The following is a 15,706-nucleotide window of genomic DNA, read 5'->3' as shown; positions in this document are numbered from 1 at the left end:
AATACCAATAAAAGCGCTGTGTCCCTCCTCCCCTTTAATCCCCCTCCTCTCGTCTTCTTTTCCGTCCCTCAGGCAGCGGCAGCTGGAGGAGCTGCAGGTGTTGGCTCTTCACTTCCATGAAGCCCTGGAGCCTCTGGGTGAGTGGCTGAGCACCACTGAGAGACGGCTGAGCTCCGCCGAGCCCATGGGCACGCAGACAGCCAAGATCACACAGCAGATCATGAAGCACAAGGTAAGCGCTTGTAACCGTAGTTTCAGTCAGTGCGCGCACAAAGGTTTCCTTTTCACCTCTCCACACTGGGGTGTTTTGTCTTTTCAACCTCGGGTTATGTTTTCAAAAAGAAAAAAATGTCAAAGAAAAATAGATTTTTTTTTACTGCAGTGGTTAACATGTTTGATAAAGTAAAACCTAAACATAAAGCTCTGTGTTTTCTTTCAAGGATAAATGAATATACAGTAATGCGTGATTATTCCAACTTATCAGCAAGTTCTTTTTCATATGTTTTCCCAACAAGGAAAACATGTAAAAAAGACCAAAACATAAATAAATGAATAAGTAACTTTACACATAAAGTACTGTGAAACTCACAAACGCAAACTTGACAAATGTAATAGAACATGACGTCGCTCCAGGCTCCACTAATCAACACTTAAAATACATATTAACAAATAATTATAATAAAAACTTTATTTGTATAAAAGTGTAAAGTCAAAAAGTAAAAACCCTGTTTTAACCCTAACCCACAGGGTGGAGCAAAACAGGATAAGGCTAGAGTCAAGAGGTTAAAAAACTCTGTTTTAACTTTAAATAAATTAAAAATGCAAATAAAACACAACACTGGGTGGAATAAAAAGGAGCTAGTTGAAGACTAGACTAAAACTCATAATTAATAAATCAATAAATGTTGCCTTTTCTGGAGTGACAGTTATTCCACTAAAGCATTCACAGCGTCATTCTCTCTCAGATCACTTCATATGAAATATGTTAATTATTGAATTAATGATCAATATCACCCCAATAAGATACAATGCTGAGGAGGAATCAATAAATGATTTACATTCCCAAACACTTCCTTTTATTATTTTTTTGTTTTCATTTACTAGTTAATTTTCAGTTTTTTGTAGTTTTCTTCGAAATATGGTTTCTTCTACTCATGCTTTCATTGATGTTTATGATTTCCTTTTTTTTATTTATTTATCTATGATTTGTCATTTGCATGCTCATATTTTGAGTTTTCATCCATCTGTTTTTTCCTTTTTTTGTTGTTTCTCGTGTCCTTTTACCTTCCTATAACACACACACACACACACACACACACACACTTCCCAGGCGTTCCAAGAGGACGTCTCCTCACGAGAAGCCGAGGTCGACCACCTCGAGTCCCTCGGCCAATCGCTGACCCCGCTCAGCTGCTCCGCCGACCGCGATTGGTTGAGCGAGCGCGTGGGCGGCGTGAGGTCGGGCCACTCCGACCTCGCCGACTGGTGCTCACGGCGGGCGGCTCTGCTGGAGCAGGCGCTCGCCAACGCTCAGCTGTTCGGAGAGGACGAGGTAGAGGTGCTGAACTGGCTGGCCGAAGTGGGTCAGAGACTCTCGCAGGTCTCTGTCCAGAGTTTCCAGCCTCAGCTGCTCGCAGAGCAACACAAACACACCCTGGTACGACTTCATCGACACACGATGACTCAACACGTGGCGGTTCTGAGCAACTTTGCTGTCTACACAAATAACAAGAGAGTGTATAAATAGTATTTATAGCCTTTTCTGTTGTTATAGACGTCAAATTGTGTTTGACAAACCTCATTTGGAGAGTGTTTCCTTCTTATTTAAACTCTAAGTTCATGTAAAGTATAAACACATTCTTGTGAGAAATGTACACACAGCCAGATTGTGTCAAAAATAGTAATTACCTGCTCCATGCAGCATGTTTGTTTGGGGTATAAAGAGCAGATTTGGAGCACAATAGTGCACTTTTATCATTTAAAATGTCACGTGTGTGAATCTGAATCTTCTGTATTAATTCTTCTTCTCCTCAGGCTCTAAATGAAGAGATCGTGAGCAGGAAGAAGACAGTGGACCAGGCCATCAAGAACGGACAAGCTCTACTCAAACAGACGACCGGTAAAATCAAAAATGCTGATTGTTATTTAGACGTGAAACCAATGCAAAGACACAGAGAAAATCTAGTGTATGTCAACATACTTTAAAATGTTTTATCAGATATCGGCAAACACACCAGAATCCCCCCGATATGATTAATGACTAAAACAGGAGACTGACTTTTATGTTTGTGCCCTCTTTTACTACATTTTTGTTATGTTTATTCATTTTGCACAATGTAAAAAATGTATACGTAAAGGAAAAACATATACAGTATAAAAGTCCTGTATTGTGCATCTCTATTTTTTATACCTCCGCTGTGCCTCTTGAAAACATCTTGAGCAAAACCTTTCAAGATTTAGGTGACCAAAAGGTCAAGGTCGCTGTGACCCCCACAAGCTTTGGGAATATTCTTTAAATTTAGCTCTCATTTTTTAATTTAGACAAGAAAGATACATGTTAAAGGTGACACCTGCATCACAAAACATTAATCATTTCTCTACAAGCACAAAAAAAAAGCTTTTGTTGATTTACAGCTGGTGATTGATTAGTTTTTATTGTTTTGAATGTTCATAGAACTCCTAAATCCACAATAATAGTAGGTTCAGTAAAAAAAGAGAGAACACATTGGGACAGTCAAGCTGTGTTTGTTGTTGTAGTTTCACGTCCAAACCGCACATTTTCAAACCAGCGGTGAACCAAACTACAACATCTGGTCTCTTCACATATCCTGATATTAGCCATGCTGACAGGCAGCAGGTTTTTACTGTCGTGTTTACATGTGTGGACACTTTTTGTGGTCTGTTGAAATAAGGCTACTGGGAGATGTTAATATTTGTGTTTCAAGATATTCTGAAAGAACGAGGAAAAGGTATTTTCTCCGTCTCCTCACACACGTGTGACCCGTGTGTGTGTGTGTGTGTGTCTGCAGGCGAGGAGGTTCTCCTCATCCAGGAGAAGCTGGACGGCATCAAGTCTCGCTACGCCGAGATGACAGCCAGCAGCAGCAAGGCGCTCCGCACGCTGGAGCAGGCGCTGCAGCTCGCCACGCGCTTCGCCAGCGCACACGAAGACCTCAGCCAGTGGCTGGACAGCGTGGAGGCGGAGCTCAACAACGTGGAGCCCGACGCTTCACCGGCCTATCAGGAACGACAGAAGGTAGGATTATTAATAAGCTATTTTTCATCCTTTAAGTACACTGAGCAAAAATAGACAGAAATGTCAATGTTAATAGAAAGAGTTTAACTTTTCGTTGGTGTATGTACATTTTCTTCTCCTTTTCTACTATTCTGTATTAAAATGTTTTAGTTAAAAGCATCAATGATGTTGTTAGTGTGCTGTATATTATTACGTTTCACTTGTTTGACAGTGAGTGTTTTTGGAACAAGAGTGAAAAACTCGACATCTACCCACGGCATCTGTTCTTCACACACCACATTTCTCACACACGCGTCGTCTGTGCAGCTCGTCTCCTTCTGCATTGTTTTAGTTTCACTTCACATGACTTTTACTCAGACTTTGTAACAACTCGATTCGTCTTAACAGATTATTTGTCCTCTCGTGGAGGAAAGAAACTGTGAGCAGCTATTCTGTTGATAACTCTGGTCTGTGAGAGCATTTTCAGCCGCTCCACTATTAACTCACCTACAGTCGAGTTACCATAGAAACATTGATTCTCTCTGAACCCAACAACAGTTTCTAAAAGCTGTTGAAAGGATTATTGTCATTTCATTTGCTGCTGCTCTTTCTTTTTTTCTTCTCTACAATGACATTTTCATTTATCATTTAATGTGTTTTCATTGTGTCACGCTGGTAAAGAACATTAAAGTTCTTAAAGATGAGTTTTAATAAAGTAAATGAAGGATTAAGTGTATTAAATCTTATTTTACAGCTTTTGCTTTTTTAATCAAGTCCTTAATTTTTTATTTAAATTTTTTAATGCAGGAGCTGAAAAAAGTATCCGCAGAGAAGCGCCTGGTGTTGGACACGGTCAACGAGGTGGGAAGCGCTCTGCTGGACCTGGTTCCGTGGCGAGCCCGCGAAGGCCTGGACCGCCTGGTCGCCGACTCCCAACAACGCTATCGCCACGCGGACGAAACCATCACGCAGCGTGTGCAGCTGGTCCAAGCCGCCATCCAGAGGTCACAACAGGTAATACAGCCACTTTCTGTGTAAACATTAGCATCAGATTTGCTTGTTTGATGTTTACTAACTCATCTTCTCCTTCAGTATGAAGAGGCGGTGGACGCAGAGCTCGCCTGGGTCGGAGAGACGGAGCGAAAGTTGTCGTCTCTGGGGCCTTTAAGTCTGGAGCCTGACGTGACGGTGGCTCAGCTCCAGGTTCAGAGAGCCTTCAACATCGACATCATCCGACACAAAGACACCGTGGACCAGCTCCTCGGCACAAGAGACGAAATCCTGGAGACCTGCAGTGAAGCCCAGAAGGACGCGCTGATGGTGAGTCACATGACGAGTGAATACAGAGATTTTAAGTTTGAACACAGTGGGATTGATTTTATTGACCAACTTCTGCAGGTAAAGACCGATTCTCTGAGTGACCGCTACGACGCGGTGAGCCAGAGCCACAGTGAGCGCTTCTCGGCTCTGGAGCAGGCCCAGGTTCTGGTAGCTCGGTTTTGGGAAACCTACGAGGAACTGGAGCCGTTTTTGGGCGAGACTGAAACCCTCATCGCTCAGCTGCCGCCACCGGCCATCGACACAGACGCTCTCAGGCTGCAACAAGACCAGATGAGGGTAAGAGAGGACATCCAAAAAAATCCAGAATGGAACCGCACAAAGTTTTGTCTTTTTGAATGAAGGCAAAAATCATGTGACTGAATTTACTCCCATATTTGTAGTCTTATATTAAGGCTTTTATATGTACTTTATTCAAGGGCCTTGCTTTACCGAGGCCGCCATCTTGTGCTGTCATGTTTCTACAGCGACAGAAACAGAAAACCCAGCTAGAGCATGTGTTTTGAAGTTGAAGCTCTCAGAATCCTTTCTATATGTCTCTGATATTCTTGGGAAAATTACTGTCATGTATCAAAAATATCTACTTGATTTCCATGTTCCTGTTCCCTCACGTTCTCTGCAGCTCCTCAGGGAATCCATCGCAGAGCACAAGCCTCACATCGACAAGCTGCTGAAGATCGGACCACAGCTGGCCGAGCTCAGCCTCCAGGAGGGGGCGACGGTGACGCAGCGCTACACCAACGCAGAGAAGCGCTACCTCGCCATCAAAGAGGAGGTGAAGGGTCGAGCTTCGGTGCTGGATGAGGCGGTGTCGCAGTCGGCACAGGTATGGCAACAACGATTTAACCATTTTCTAAACTCACTATCGTAACTGCAGACCTGTGTCTAACTGTTTTCTTACACTGATTTTAGGCTTTGACACATGTTTGAAATTAAATTCTTACCATTTGCATCTCAGTGGAAAATTGGTCATTAATGTTTTGGCCCAGGTCTGTTTACAATTACAACCTGTTTTTGTCGCGTCTGCTTCCCCAAATAAAACACTGACACCCAGTGTGATAATTTAACAGCATGAGTTTTATGTGCTTATGGTTTCGTCTCTGTTGGTTGTTTCACACTAAATTATAATGAGGATTTTATACTTTTTCACACGTTCAATTAAAGCAAAGTTAGTTTTGTATATTTTACTCTTTAAAAGTGTAATATCTTATGAGAACGTGTCTTGTTAAGATTTTCAAACATAGTTTCACAATAACATTTAATAACACATCCTACAACATTTCATTTTTTTGTGTAGTTTCACTTTGTTTTTAAAAAAAAGCTACCCTCTCAGCACCTTAAGTACAAAAATGTCCATAACCAACATTAGTCTTGATCATAAAAAAACTAAATTAATTCATTTTAACTATTTTTAAATAGTTAGGCTTCCATAATATTGGCTGCTTATAATACAACACTGCCACTGAAAATGATTTCCATACCAAACAGGAAAATTGTTTAGCAGTAAAAGCAATTCATTTGACGCCAGAACCTCAGAAGGTTGTGTGAGATCATATATTTATTTCTGTACATTTATTTTAGTTTTTTATTTGTTTTTGTTGCTGGAGTAACATTATTATTTTACTGTACTGCATGTCTCTGATTTAACTCATTCTTATTGTTTTTCCATCCACGTGCTGCTCCTTCTCTTCGTCCACCCGCACCTCCATGTTGTCCTCTTCCCTCACTCCCCCCACTCCCCCCATCCTTGTCTCTCCTCCCTCATCCTGTAACGTAACCTCAATGTCCCTCTTGTTCATGTTCAACGTCCCCCTCATCCCTTGCATCTCGTTCTCTCCTCCATCCCACTTCCTCGTTCATTGTGGATGTGCTGTGTGTGTTGCACCCACCCAACCACCATTTTCTCCATGGTCACTGCTAACTGCAATCACCCAGCTGGTAGAGGTAAGATCACGGACTGACAAAGAGGTCAAACTGGCTCACAGGCTGCGGCCACGTCACATGATTTTGGTCAAATGATGAAACGTGGATCAGCACTGAAGCAATTATAATAATAATAAAGTTTAATATTTAATATTACATTCCTCTTTTGAAAACGGTGGTGCACACAATATTGATTAAGCTTAGATCTTGTGACATTTCCCACACTGGAATATATATACACAGGAGTATATATATATATATACAAGTAAAAAAGAAGGAGAATAAACAAATTCAATTAATTTCAGGCAGAGGAACCCAGAAGTTCACACAATGAGCAAGCACTAGGCATCATGTCTCCACCCGCCCCTGCACTGCTGCTGTATACACACAAACACTCCCTTAGTCAGGTCTGATAGTTCTCCTTGTCACAGCCTGTTTTCAGATGAAAAACACAGCATTTGTGTTTACAAAGACAAAAAGGGGAAGTTACGCACTGCAGCTTTGAGTTCCTTATAATCATCTTTGCGTTCCAGGGGGAATTTCTGCTTTTCATAACTCTCACTCAATAACCACTTAACTCTAATTACTTCAGTCTTGCTTGTGGCTTCATTGATCTTATCATTGATCCAAATCATGTGTTTGCCAAACCTGAGGAGCTGTTGGACTGAACTGAATTAGAATATCTGACTCCTTGTTGTGCAAGAACTAAACCTCGTCTAAACCTGGGATGTCCCTTTTTTCTGTCATGATTGTTTTAGTCTCAGATTTAGATCCTTGAAACTAGTCATCCATTTTGTGTGAGAAACAATCTTTCCCCCTTTTTGGCTCCATGGACTTTGTGGTGTAATGAAGCATTTTTAACCCAGTTGGGAATTACACTGTGAGATGTTGTTTTTTCTTGTCCAAAAATGTCCCCCCGAGTCCTGAAAAGTGGACTGAAATGTCATTGTAGCTCCCTCTTGTGTGGTAGATTATGTGAAGTTTTGTCAGAGTTACACAACCTGGATGACATTATGAGAGTGAAGCAGTAAGATATTGAACCTCAGAACTATTTGGCTTTAATTAGAATTTTCTTTTGTCTGTACTTTTATTCATTCTGGAGTCTTTTAATTTTTAAACGTCTCTGGAGTTAAAGCAGTCTGCCACAGATGGCTGACCACCCACATAACATATCACTACTATCCCACTTTCAAAATGTCACACAGTTATCAAAAATCCCAGATGCTCTCTCCTCCACCTCCTCCTCCTCATAACTTTTTCCCTCTTCCGTCCTCAGTTTCATGACAAGATGGATCCACTGTTGGAGACCCTGGAGGGGGCAGTGCAGCGTCTGAGGCAGCCTCCCCCCGTGGCAGCGGAGGTGGACAAGATCAGGGAGCAGCTGGCGGAGCACAGAGCTCAGGGGCTGGAGCTGGACAAACTGCTGCCCAGCTTCTCTGCCCTGTGCGCCCGCGGAGAGGAGCTGATCGGACGAGCCGCTCACGACGATCCCGCTGCTCAGGGTAATTGTACAGCACAATATTCTTATTGTACAAGAATATATGTACAATATAGAGTGTTGAATATCCTTTTTTTTCCCCACCCACGGCACTTCAGTAAGGGTGCACCTGTGACACAGATCTGTGCTGCGCGAGCACTTAGGGTTAAATGACACACTGTGGGAATGAAAGAGGCTTTTATTCTCTCAATCACAAGTGAAGGCATAGTGTTAGTGTTGAGAGGATATCTTCACAAAAGTCCACACATGTCTTTCACTGATAAGTGTCTGACGCCCCCCTGAGGAATTCTTAGGAATTACCAAAACCCTGCTGATATTATGCCAAGCTGATCTGGTGCAATAAGAGAGGAAAATCCACTTTTCTGGATGTTTTCAGTCACACCGTGCTGTTGCTGTTGCGCTTCCTCCTTGTTTTTGTCAGTCTTGATGTATAATGAATAATTTCACACAGGAACAAAAACACCATGATACTAAGAAACTGAAAGAAAGAGTTGAAAAAAAACAATGCAGCTTTAAGAATATAATTCAGTTTCTTTCATTGAAGAGCGTCTGGACATGATCGATCAGACATAAAAAAAAAACGTGTAGTCTGAGAGAAAAAACAACACTTCTCCAATCAACTTAATCAACTTTTTTATGTATAGATTCCTGCCTACTGCAGCTTTAATGCTTTTATCCGTCAAATACGTAGGGTCAAAAAAATAAAACTGCTTAATAATGAAATATGTGCTTTGTATGATTAATATTTGCATCAGACATCCAGCGTGTGTCTGTTTTAGTTCATTTATTTGAGTCAGAAATGAGGGAGAACCACAACACGCTTCTATAATCTGGTTGGTAAATATTAAACTTGACAGCTATCATGGGCTGTTGTCCAACTCAGTCACTGACTGAACAATCGACAGTCAGTGTTTCGCTGGCACAGAGTCAGCACTGCTGTTCTTCAGATTTGACTCCAACGCCGCCACATGGTGAAACAAAACATGTTTTTCTTTTTGTCAAAGTGCTCTGCAAAGACTTTGACAATGTCCAGGCGTCCACATGGACATGAATGGACTCTGTGTGTGCAGGGAAAGTGGGAGTAGATGGATAAAGATGTTCACTAACCACGACTGGACACTAGATGGCAAACTGAAACAAAGAAAACATTGTGATTCGATGACAATGCTGAATTTTCCACTGACTTTTCTCTACCAGTCTGTTTAAAAGTCACCCCTTCGCCCTCTTCTCTTCTCTTCTGTCCTCCAGCCGTTCGTACCCGCCTCCTGCGCCTGCGATCTCTGTGGGATGAGATCCGGCAGCGAGCCGAGGAGAGGGAGGGCAAACTGAACGACGTCCTCGACCTGGCTGGGAAATTCTGGGCCGACGTGGCGGCGCTCCTGAGCACGCTCCGAGACTCGCAGGACATCGTGAGAGAGCTGGAGGATCCCGGTGTGGACCCTTCACTCATCAAGCAGCAGATTGAAGCTGCTGAGGTACCGAGACTGAGTCTGTGAATTAACACTCAGACTCTTGGAGGGAGGAATAAAAACGTCTGAATGACAGCTCTTTCTATTCTTTCTCTAGGCCATCAAGGCAGAGACGGACGGCCTGAGGGAGGAGCTGGAGTTTGTCAGGACCCTCGGGGCTGACCTTATCTTCGCCTGTGGAGAAACGGAGAAACCAGAAGTCAAGAAAACCATCGATGAGGTGAAAGATTCAAACTGCCAGAAAATAAATCTAATTTTTTGTTTATTTTTGGTATCCAAGTTGATTGTAAAAGTCGTTGGAAGTGGTTTTAAAATGCAAATTAAACCAGATTTTTACATATCTGGCTGAATCAGATTTTAAAATTGTCCCCATACAATTCATATAATTCTCACTTTAATTGACATAGATCGCCACATTTGCTTCCAAATAGATACCAACAATCTAAATCAAAGAAAAAGGAAACCAATCAAATGAAAAATAATAATAAATCACATAGGACATAGCAGCTTTATGTCCATGTTGAGCATATACATAAAACTACATCTAAAATGACGTGATTGATCTGTGAAAAAAAATAATAAAAACTGGATAAAACTGCCTCTTATCTAAATGTGTTTGTCCTTGTTTCTTCTCTCAGATGAACGCTGCGTGGGAAGGTCTGAATCGGACATGGAGGGAGAGGATGGAGAGACTGGAGGAGGCCATGACGGCCTCCGTGCAGTACCAGGATGCACTGCAGGTTTGTTCATCAGAAATGGAGAAGACGATATAAACATTACAGGTTTTCTCTTTGCTTTATCTTATCTGTGTCACTCTGTATCACCTCCAGTCTATGTTTGATTACCTGGACAACGCGGTGATCAAGCTGTGTGACATGCCGCCTGTGGGAACTGATCTGGGGACTGTGAAACAGCAGATAGAAGAGCTCAAGGTTCAGACACGAGTTTCTCTTTTTTTTGTCCATATCCTACTTATTTTATCTGTTCTTCTTCTCCAACTTACTTCTGCTTCTCTCATCTTTTCATTTGCCCGGAGCAGCAGTACAAGGTGGAGGTTTACCAGCAGCAGATTGACATGGAGAAGCTGTGCCACCAGGGGGAGCTGATGTTGAAGAAAGTCTCAGACCAAACGGACAGGGACATGATCCAGGAGCCACTGACTGAGCTGCGCCACTTGTGGGAGAACCTGGGAGATAAAATCACTCAGAGACAGGTAATGAATCCACATCTGGCTCAAAGAAACTCTGTAGAGTCGAGCATATTTGACAGCTGCTTTTCATTTCAGTGAAAGTATTTCAATTCCTATATTTAAGCCCACACGTCTGTGTCTTTTCTTTCCCACCACAGCACAAGCTGGAGGCTGCTCTGCTGGCTCTGGGTCAGTTCCAACATGCCCTGTCTGAGATACAGGCCTGGCTGAGCCACACACACACCACACTGGACACTCAGCGGCCGGTCAACTCCGACCCCAAGGCCATTGAGATCGAGCTGGCCAAACACCACGTATGTCTAAATCCAGAGAAAGAATCTGAGACTTCTAACCTTTTTTCCTTCTTCGTGTGACTCATACCTCCAGTGCACATTGTACATTTGAAAATGTAGTTTCTTCTTAAAGATTTTGACCCTTAAACTGAACTTTTTTTTGGCCTTGACGTTCTTTCTTCTCTTTGAACAGACACATTAAATAAAACAAGCCTTCTTTGTCGATTTAAACTCAAATATCTTCTGTTCAGCTCTGTGCTACTCCCCTCTGTCAGATTAGTGTCATTCACAGCTTCCTTCTTCTTCACTCTCTGTCGTAGGTTTTGCGTAACGACGTGCTGTCCCATCACGCCACAGTGGAGACGGTGAACAACGCCGCAGCCGAGCTGCTGGAGTCGTCGCCTGGCGATGAAGCCAGTCACCTGAGGGATCAGCTGGATCAGCTCAACCAGAGCTGGGAAAACCTCCTGCTCAAGACGCAGGAGCGGCAGAAGCTGCTGGAGGCCGCTCTGCACCAGGTACTCCCATCAAACTAGTACTCAGAGTTATTTGTTTCAGTGGTGTGTATATGCATTACCATGGCAACCTAAGAAGCTTGACATTGTGTTTGAATTATGGCAACAAACTAGTTTAAAGAAATTATTTAAAGAAGGGACACAAAACAATCAAGTTTCCTGTCTTTATTCTAATGCACAGTTTTACCATAATAAAATTATTACTACTATAACACTTGATCTTCAGCGAGACCCCTTTTGATATCATGGTGCGTCTTTGATAAATGCACCGTGGACATGGAAATAGTTTTAAAAACCTGTTTTGACTTGTTTTATTTTTTAGACCATGTTGCTGTTTTTACACCGTCTGTAACGTATATCACTGGTACAGCATGTAGAGATTAGATTTGATTTGATTAGACTTTATTGATCCCAGGCCAGAAAATTGACTTCAGTCACAGCAGCAAAAGAGGTCGAGATTTAGAAATAGAATATAATAACCATAAAATAAGGTTTTTTCTATGGAAACGAACATGTAACATTGCAGTGGTAGAGGGTTATTATAGATATAATGCACAGATTAATACTAGGAATAATTTTTCCCTCTTTTTCTTCTCTTTATGAATTGTGTCATTTTTTACATAGGATTGAAAGCAGTATGAACAGCACCAGCAGTAATTAATGTGATTAAAGCTCTTCATTAAATTCTAAATGACTGAACTCATGTCACCCGTTGTTCCTCCGCAGGCTGAAGGTTTCCATGGTGAGTTAGAGGAGTTCCTCCAGTGGCTGAGGAGGACGGAGAGCCAACTGTCAGCCGCCAAACCAACAGGCGGTCTCCCTGAAACAGCCCGAGAGCAGCTCCAGCAGCACATGGTAACAGCGAGTCATGTTACACCAGTTTACACACAAACGACACGTAGGATTCACACCGACGCTGAGAAACATGTTGAAACATTTAACATGTTCACCTTGAATTTTATATTTTGTTGCCTCCTGTAAAAGGAAACAGTTCCTCATAAACTGATATTTAAGAGCAAATAAATTTCACTTGCAAAGGTTCTCAGAGTATAAGCTTACGCATGTGTTTATACACAGAGACACTTGCGGCATACGGTGGCTATGAAAGTTTAATAACATCTATTGTTGTAAAGTGAAACCCTCAGTGTTTACACCGAGTCTCGCTGAGTAACGTCCGTCGTCTCTCTCTCTGCTCTCCAGGAGCTTCAGGCTCAGCTGACTCAGCGAGCAGACCAGTACCATCGCCTGCTGGACCAGGGAGAGTCCATGCTCCTGGCTCGAGGAGGAGAGGAGGCAGGACTCGGTACCACCCAGACCCAGCAGAACCTGGCCATGCTGCAGAACAAGTGGGCCAGCCTCAACGGCAAGATGGACGACCGCAGGGTGAGACTCCCCGCTCCTTTTCTTCTCTCGCTTAATCTCCTATATTCTGCTCATGTCCTGCATGTGATCTTTGTCAGATGATGTAGAGTAGGTTTTGTTAACTTTGAATTATTAATGATTTAAATTTATTTTAGATTCAAGCTCTCGATGTCTTTAGAACTGCAGGTCAGAGGCAGCACGTTGTCAAAACTGTCCCCATTATCTGTGTGGGACGAGGCAAACTCTCTTAACATGTGACACCTATTTTATGGACAGTCTATGATCTTGACACATGTTTACTGTCCAAGTCTCATTTAGACTCTACGTTTTTTAGGTTTCTTTGCAGCATAGGATGTTTTTGTTGGTACTGCAGCTCCATAAAATAACCTGAAACCAGGGTAGATGCAGAAAAACAGCCAATAAAATACATTTATTTTTGATTCAAGGTCACAATTGCTTTTGAACTGCAGGTCAGAGGCAGCACGTTGACTCGTCTGTCTCCGTCATCTGTGGGGGACGAGGCAAAATCTGATCAGTTTCTGTTCTACAACTGAGGCGCTAACCGCTTTAATTTCATCTGTGTTTGACAGGCAAAACTGGACGAGGCTGTTTCCTTGGCAACAGGCTTCCAGACGTCCCTGCAGGACACCATCAACTGGCTGACTCAGGCTGAGCAGACCCTGAACATGGCGCAGCCGCCCAGCCTCATCCTGGACACTGTGCTCTTCCAGATCGATGAGCACAAGGTGATTTATTAAAAAACACTCCTGTCGTGAGAAAACACTGTTTCACACACTTGAAGATTCCTATAATCAGACTTCTGTGTGTGTGTGTCCAGGTGTTTGTGAATGAGGTGAACACCCACAGGGAGCAGGTCCTGGCTCTGGAAAAAGCCGGCTCTCAGCTTCGTTTTGCCAGCCTGAAGCAGGACGTGGTTCTCATCAAAAACCTGCTGCTCAGCGTCCAGGCTCGCTGGGACAAGCTGGTCCAGAGGTCACTGGACCGCGGCCGACACCTGGATGAAGCTCGGAAACGAGCCAAACAGGTATTTAACAAAAAATTACACTGACAACGACGGTTGTCTTTCCTAAATTACTTTAATTTAATATATGTTACAGACAATTCTTGACTTCCATCTGTCCCGTTTATCCTCATCACTGTTGTGCGTTACATTAAAGATCACACTTCTGTTTGAACATCTGAACAATTCATTGTTTTTAAATCACTTTTTAAAGTGAAACGACAATTATCAAAGCACAAAGATCTTCATTTAACATGTCATTCTTACTAAATTCTCATCTGCATTTTTTGAAGAAGTTGCATTTTTGCATTTTTCAGACCTACTGCACATTCTACTGAAACCTTATTCCATATAAATTCATATCCTTCATTCATTGCTTTTCAAAGTGTAATCAGCTTAATTTTGATTGATCCTTAGTCGGCTGTGATCGTATTTAGTTTTCTAATACTTCATATATTAATACTCACTTGCTGATTAAGCAAGTTTGGATTACGTTCACGTCATTTATCAGTAAATAACTGAATTTGATTATGAATGTATGAGATTATCAAATGTTTTTAACTCTTTCTTTAGTTCCACGAGGCCTGGAGGAAGCTGACAGACTGGCTGGAAGAAGCAGAGAAAAGACTGGACTCAGAGCTGGAGATTTCCAACGAGCCGGACAAGATCAAAATACAGCTGACCAAACACAAGGTACTGTATCCAGATTTTCCTTTTTATTTTTGTTTTTTATGATTTTTTTTATCTACAGTCTGCATCCTCATCCCTGTTTGTCTGCACACACGCAGGAGTTTCAGAAAGCCCTGGGTTCAAAGCAGCCGATGTACGACACCACCGTCAGGTCTGGGAAAGCCATGAGGGACAAGGCTCAGCTTCCTGCTGACACTCAGAAACTGGATCACCTGGTCGGAGAAGTCCGCGACAAGTGGGACACCGTCTGTGGCAAGAGTGTGGAGAGGTCAGAATATAACTCTCATTATAACTAACAGAATTTTTATATGAACAAGGTGAGTAAAATCTCTGTTCTCTCTTCTCTGTCCAGACAACACAAGCTGGAGGAGGCTCTGCTGTTATCAGGACAGTTTGCAGAGGCTCTTCAGGCTCTCGTCGATTGGTTGTACCGTGTAGAACCTCAGCTCGCTGAAGATCAGCCTGTCCATGGAGACCTGGATCTGGTGTCCAACCTCATGGACTCACATAAGGTGTGTAAACGGGACAGACTTGAGTAGAGTTTCTGTTGATTTTTAGGTTTCAGCCACAGGTTGAAAACAAAAACACTCATGTTTTGGGATCACAGTTCTCACAGATCTTACCACATATAAAATTGTATTTAAATCTCAACAAAATCATCCTATACTGCAAAGAAAAGTAGAGTCTACTCTGGATGTTTTTGTTGGTACTGCAGCTCTGTAAAAAGGACCCGAATTTTGTGTAGATGCAGAGAACAGCCAATAGGAGCACTTCCTCTCACTGAACCGCCCTGTGGTTGGCCAAAGCCTTGAGTCATATTACAGATTTAGCTGTGAGGCGTTAAAATCTACCTATTGTTCCTTTAAAATGAGTAACCACCCTCATAACACTGTTCAATTTCTGACATCTAAACTCACAGGCTTTCCAAAAAGAGCTCGGAAAGAGAACCAGCAGCATTCAGGCTCTGAAGCGCTCGGCCCGGGAGCTGTTGGAGACCGGCCGCGATGACACCGCCTGGGTCAAAGTTCAGCTCCAGGAGCTCACCAACCGCTGGGAAACCGTGTGTGCTCTGTCCGTCACCAAGCAGACACGCCTGCAGCACGCTCTCAAACAGGTCAGTGAAGAAGCTGCACAGATCATACGCACAACTTTGTCCTTTGTTTTTTTTGTTCT

At 42.7% G+C, this 15,706-nt stretch overlaps 1 protein-coding gene across 18 annotated transcripts in view; it reads left to right on the top strand.

The window, feature by feature from the left end:
* Positions 1 to 15,706, top strand: part of macf1a (microtubule actin crosslinking factor 1a) — a 200,950-nt gene that overhangs the window by 171,721 nt on the left and 13,523 nt on the right. For 14 of the 18 annotated variants that reach the window (XM_044052296.1, XM_044052300.1, XM_044052308.1 and 11 more), the window contains 25 exons: positions 73 to 232; positions 1,331 to 1,657; positions 2,035 to 2,119; positions 3,030 to 3,256; positions 4,043 to 4,249; positions 4,328 to 4,555; positions 4,634 to 4,852; positions 5,196 to 5,399; positions 6,509 to 6,517; positions 7,773 to 7,998; positions 9,243 to 9,469; positions 9,561 to 9,683; positions 10,102 to 10,203; positions 10,294 to 10,395; positions 10,503 to 10,676; positions 10,811 to 10,966; positions 11,266 to 11,463; positions 12,187 to 12,315; positions 12,661 to 12,843; positions 13,413 to 13,568; positions 13,661 to 13,867; positions 14,417 to 14,536; positions 14,632 to 14,801; positions 14,886 to 15,045; positions 15,453 to 15,647. In XM_044052296.1, the coding sequence (XP_043908231.1) occupies positions 73 to 232; positions 1,331 to 1,657; positions 2,035 to 2,119; positions 3,030 to 3,256; positions 4,043 to 4,249; positions 4,328 to 4,555; positions 4,634 to 4,852; positions 5,196 to 5,399; positions 6,509 to 6,517; positions 7,773 to 7,998; positions 9,243 to 9,469; positions 9,561 to 9,683; positions 10,102 to 10,203; positions 10,294 to 10,395; positions 10,503 to 10,676; positions 10,811 to 10,966; positions 11,266 to 11,463; positions 12,187 to 12,315; positions 12,661 to 12,843; positions 13,413 to 13,568; positions 13,661 to 13,867; positions 14,417 to 14,536; positions 14,632 to 14,801; positions 14,886 to 15,045; positions 15,453 to 15,647 (4,294 nt within the window). The remainder of the gene's footprint in view (positions 1 to 72; positions 233 to 1,330; positions 1,658 to 2,034; positions 2,120 to 3,029; positions 3,257 to 4,042; positions 4,250 to 4,327; positions 4,556 to 4,633; positions 4,853 to 5,195; positions 5,400 to 6,508; positions 6,518 to 7,772; positions 7,999 to 9,242; positions 9,470 to 9,560; positions 9,684 to 10,101; positions 10,204 to 10,293; positions 10,396 to 10,502; positions 10,677 to 10,810; positions 10,967 to 11,265; positions 11,464 to 12,186; positions 12,316 to 12,660; positions 12,844 to 13,412; positions 13,569 to 13,660; positions 13,868 to 14,416; positions 14,537 to 14,631; positions 14,802 to 14,885; positions 15,046 to 15,452; positions 15,648 to 15,706) is intronic. The other 4 variants (XM_044052307.1, XM_044052297.1, XM_044052292.1 and 1 more) reach the window with 1 other exon arrangement.

This window comes from Solea senegalensis, linkage group LG20 (genome assembly GCF_019176455.1).
Source record: "Solea senegalensis isolate Sse05_10M linkage group LG20, IFAPA_SoseM_1, whole genome shotgun sequence".
NCBI lineage: Eukaryota > Metazoa > Chordata > Actinopteri > Pleuronectiformes > Soleidae > Solea > Solea senegalensis.
This window is presented reverse-complemented; position numbering and strand designations above follow the sequence as displayed.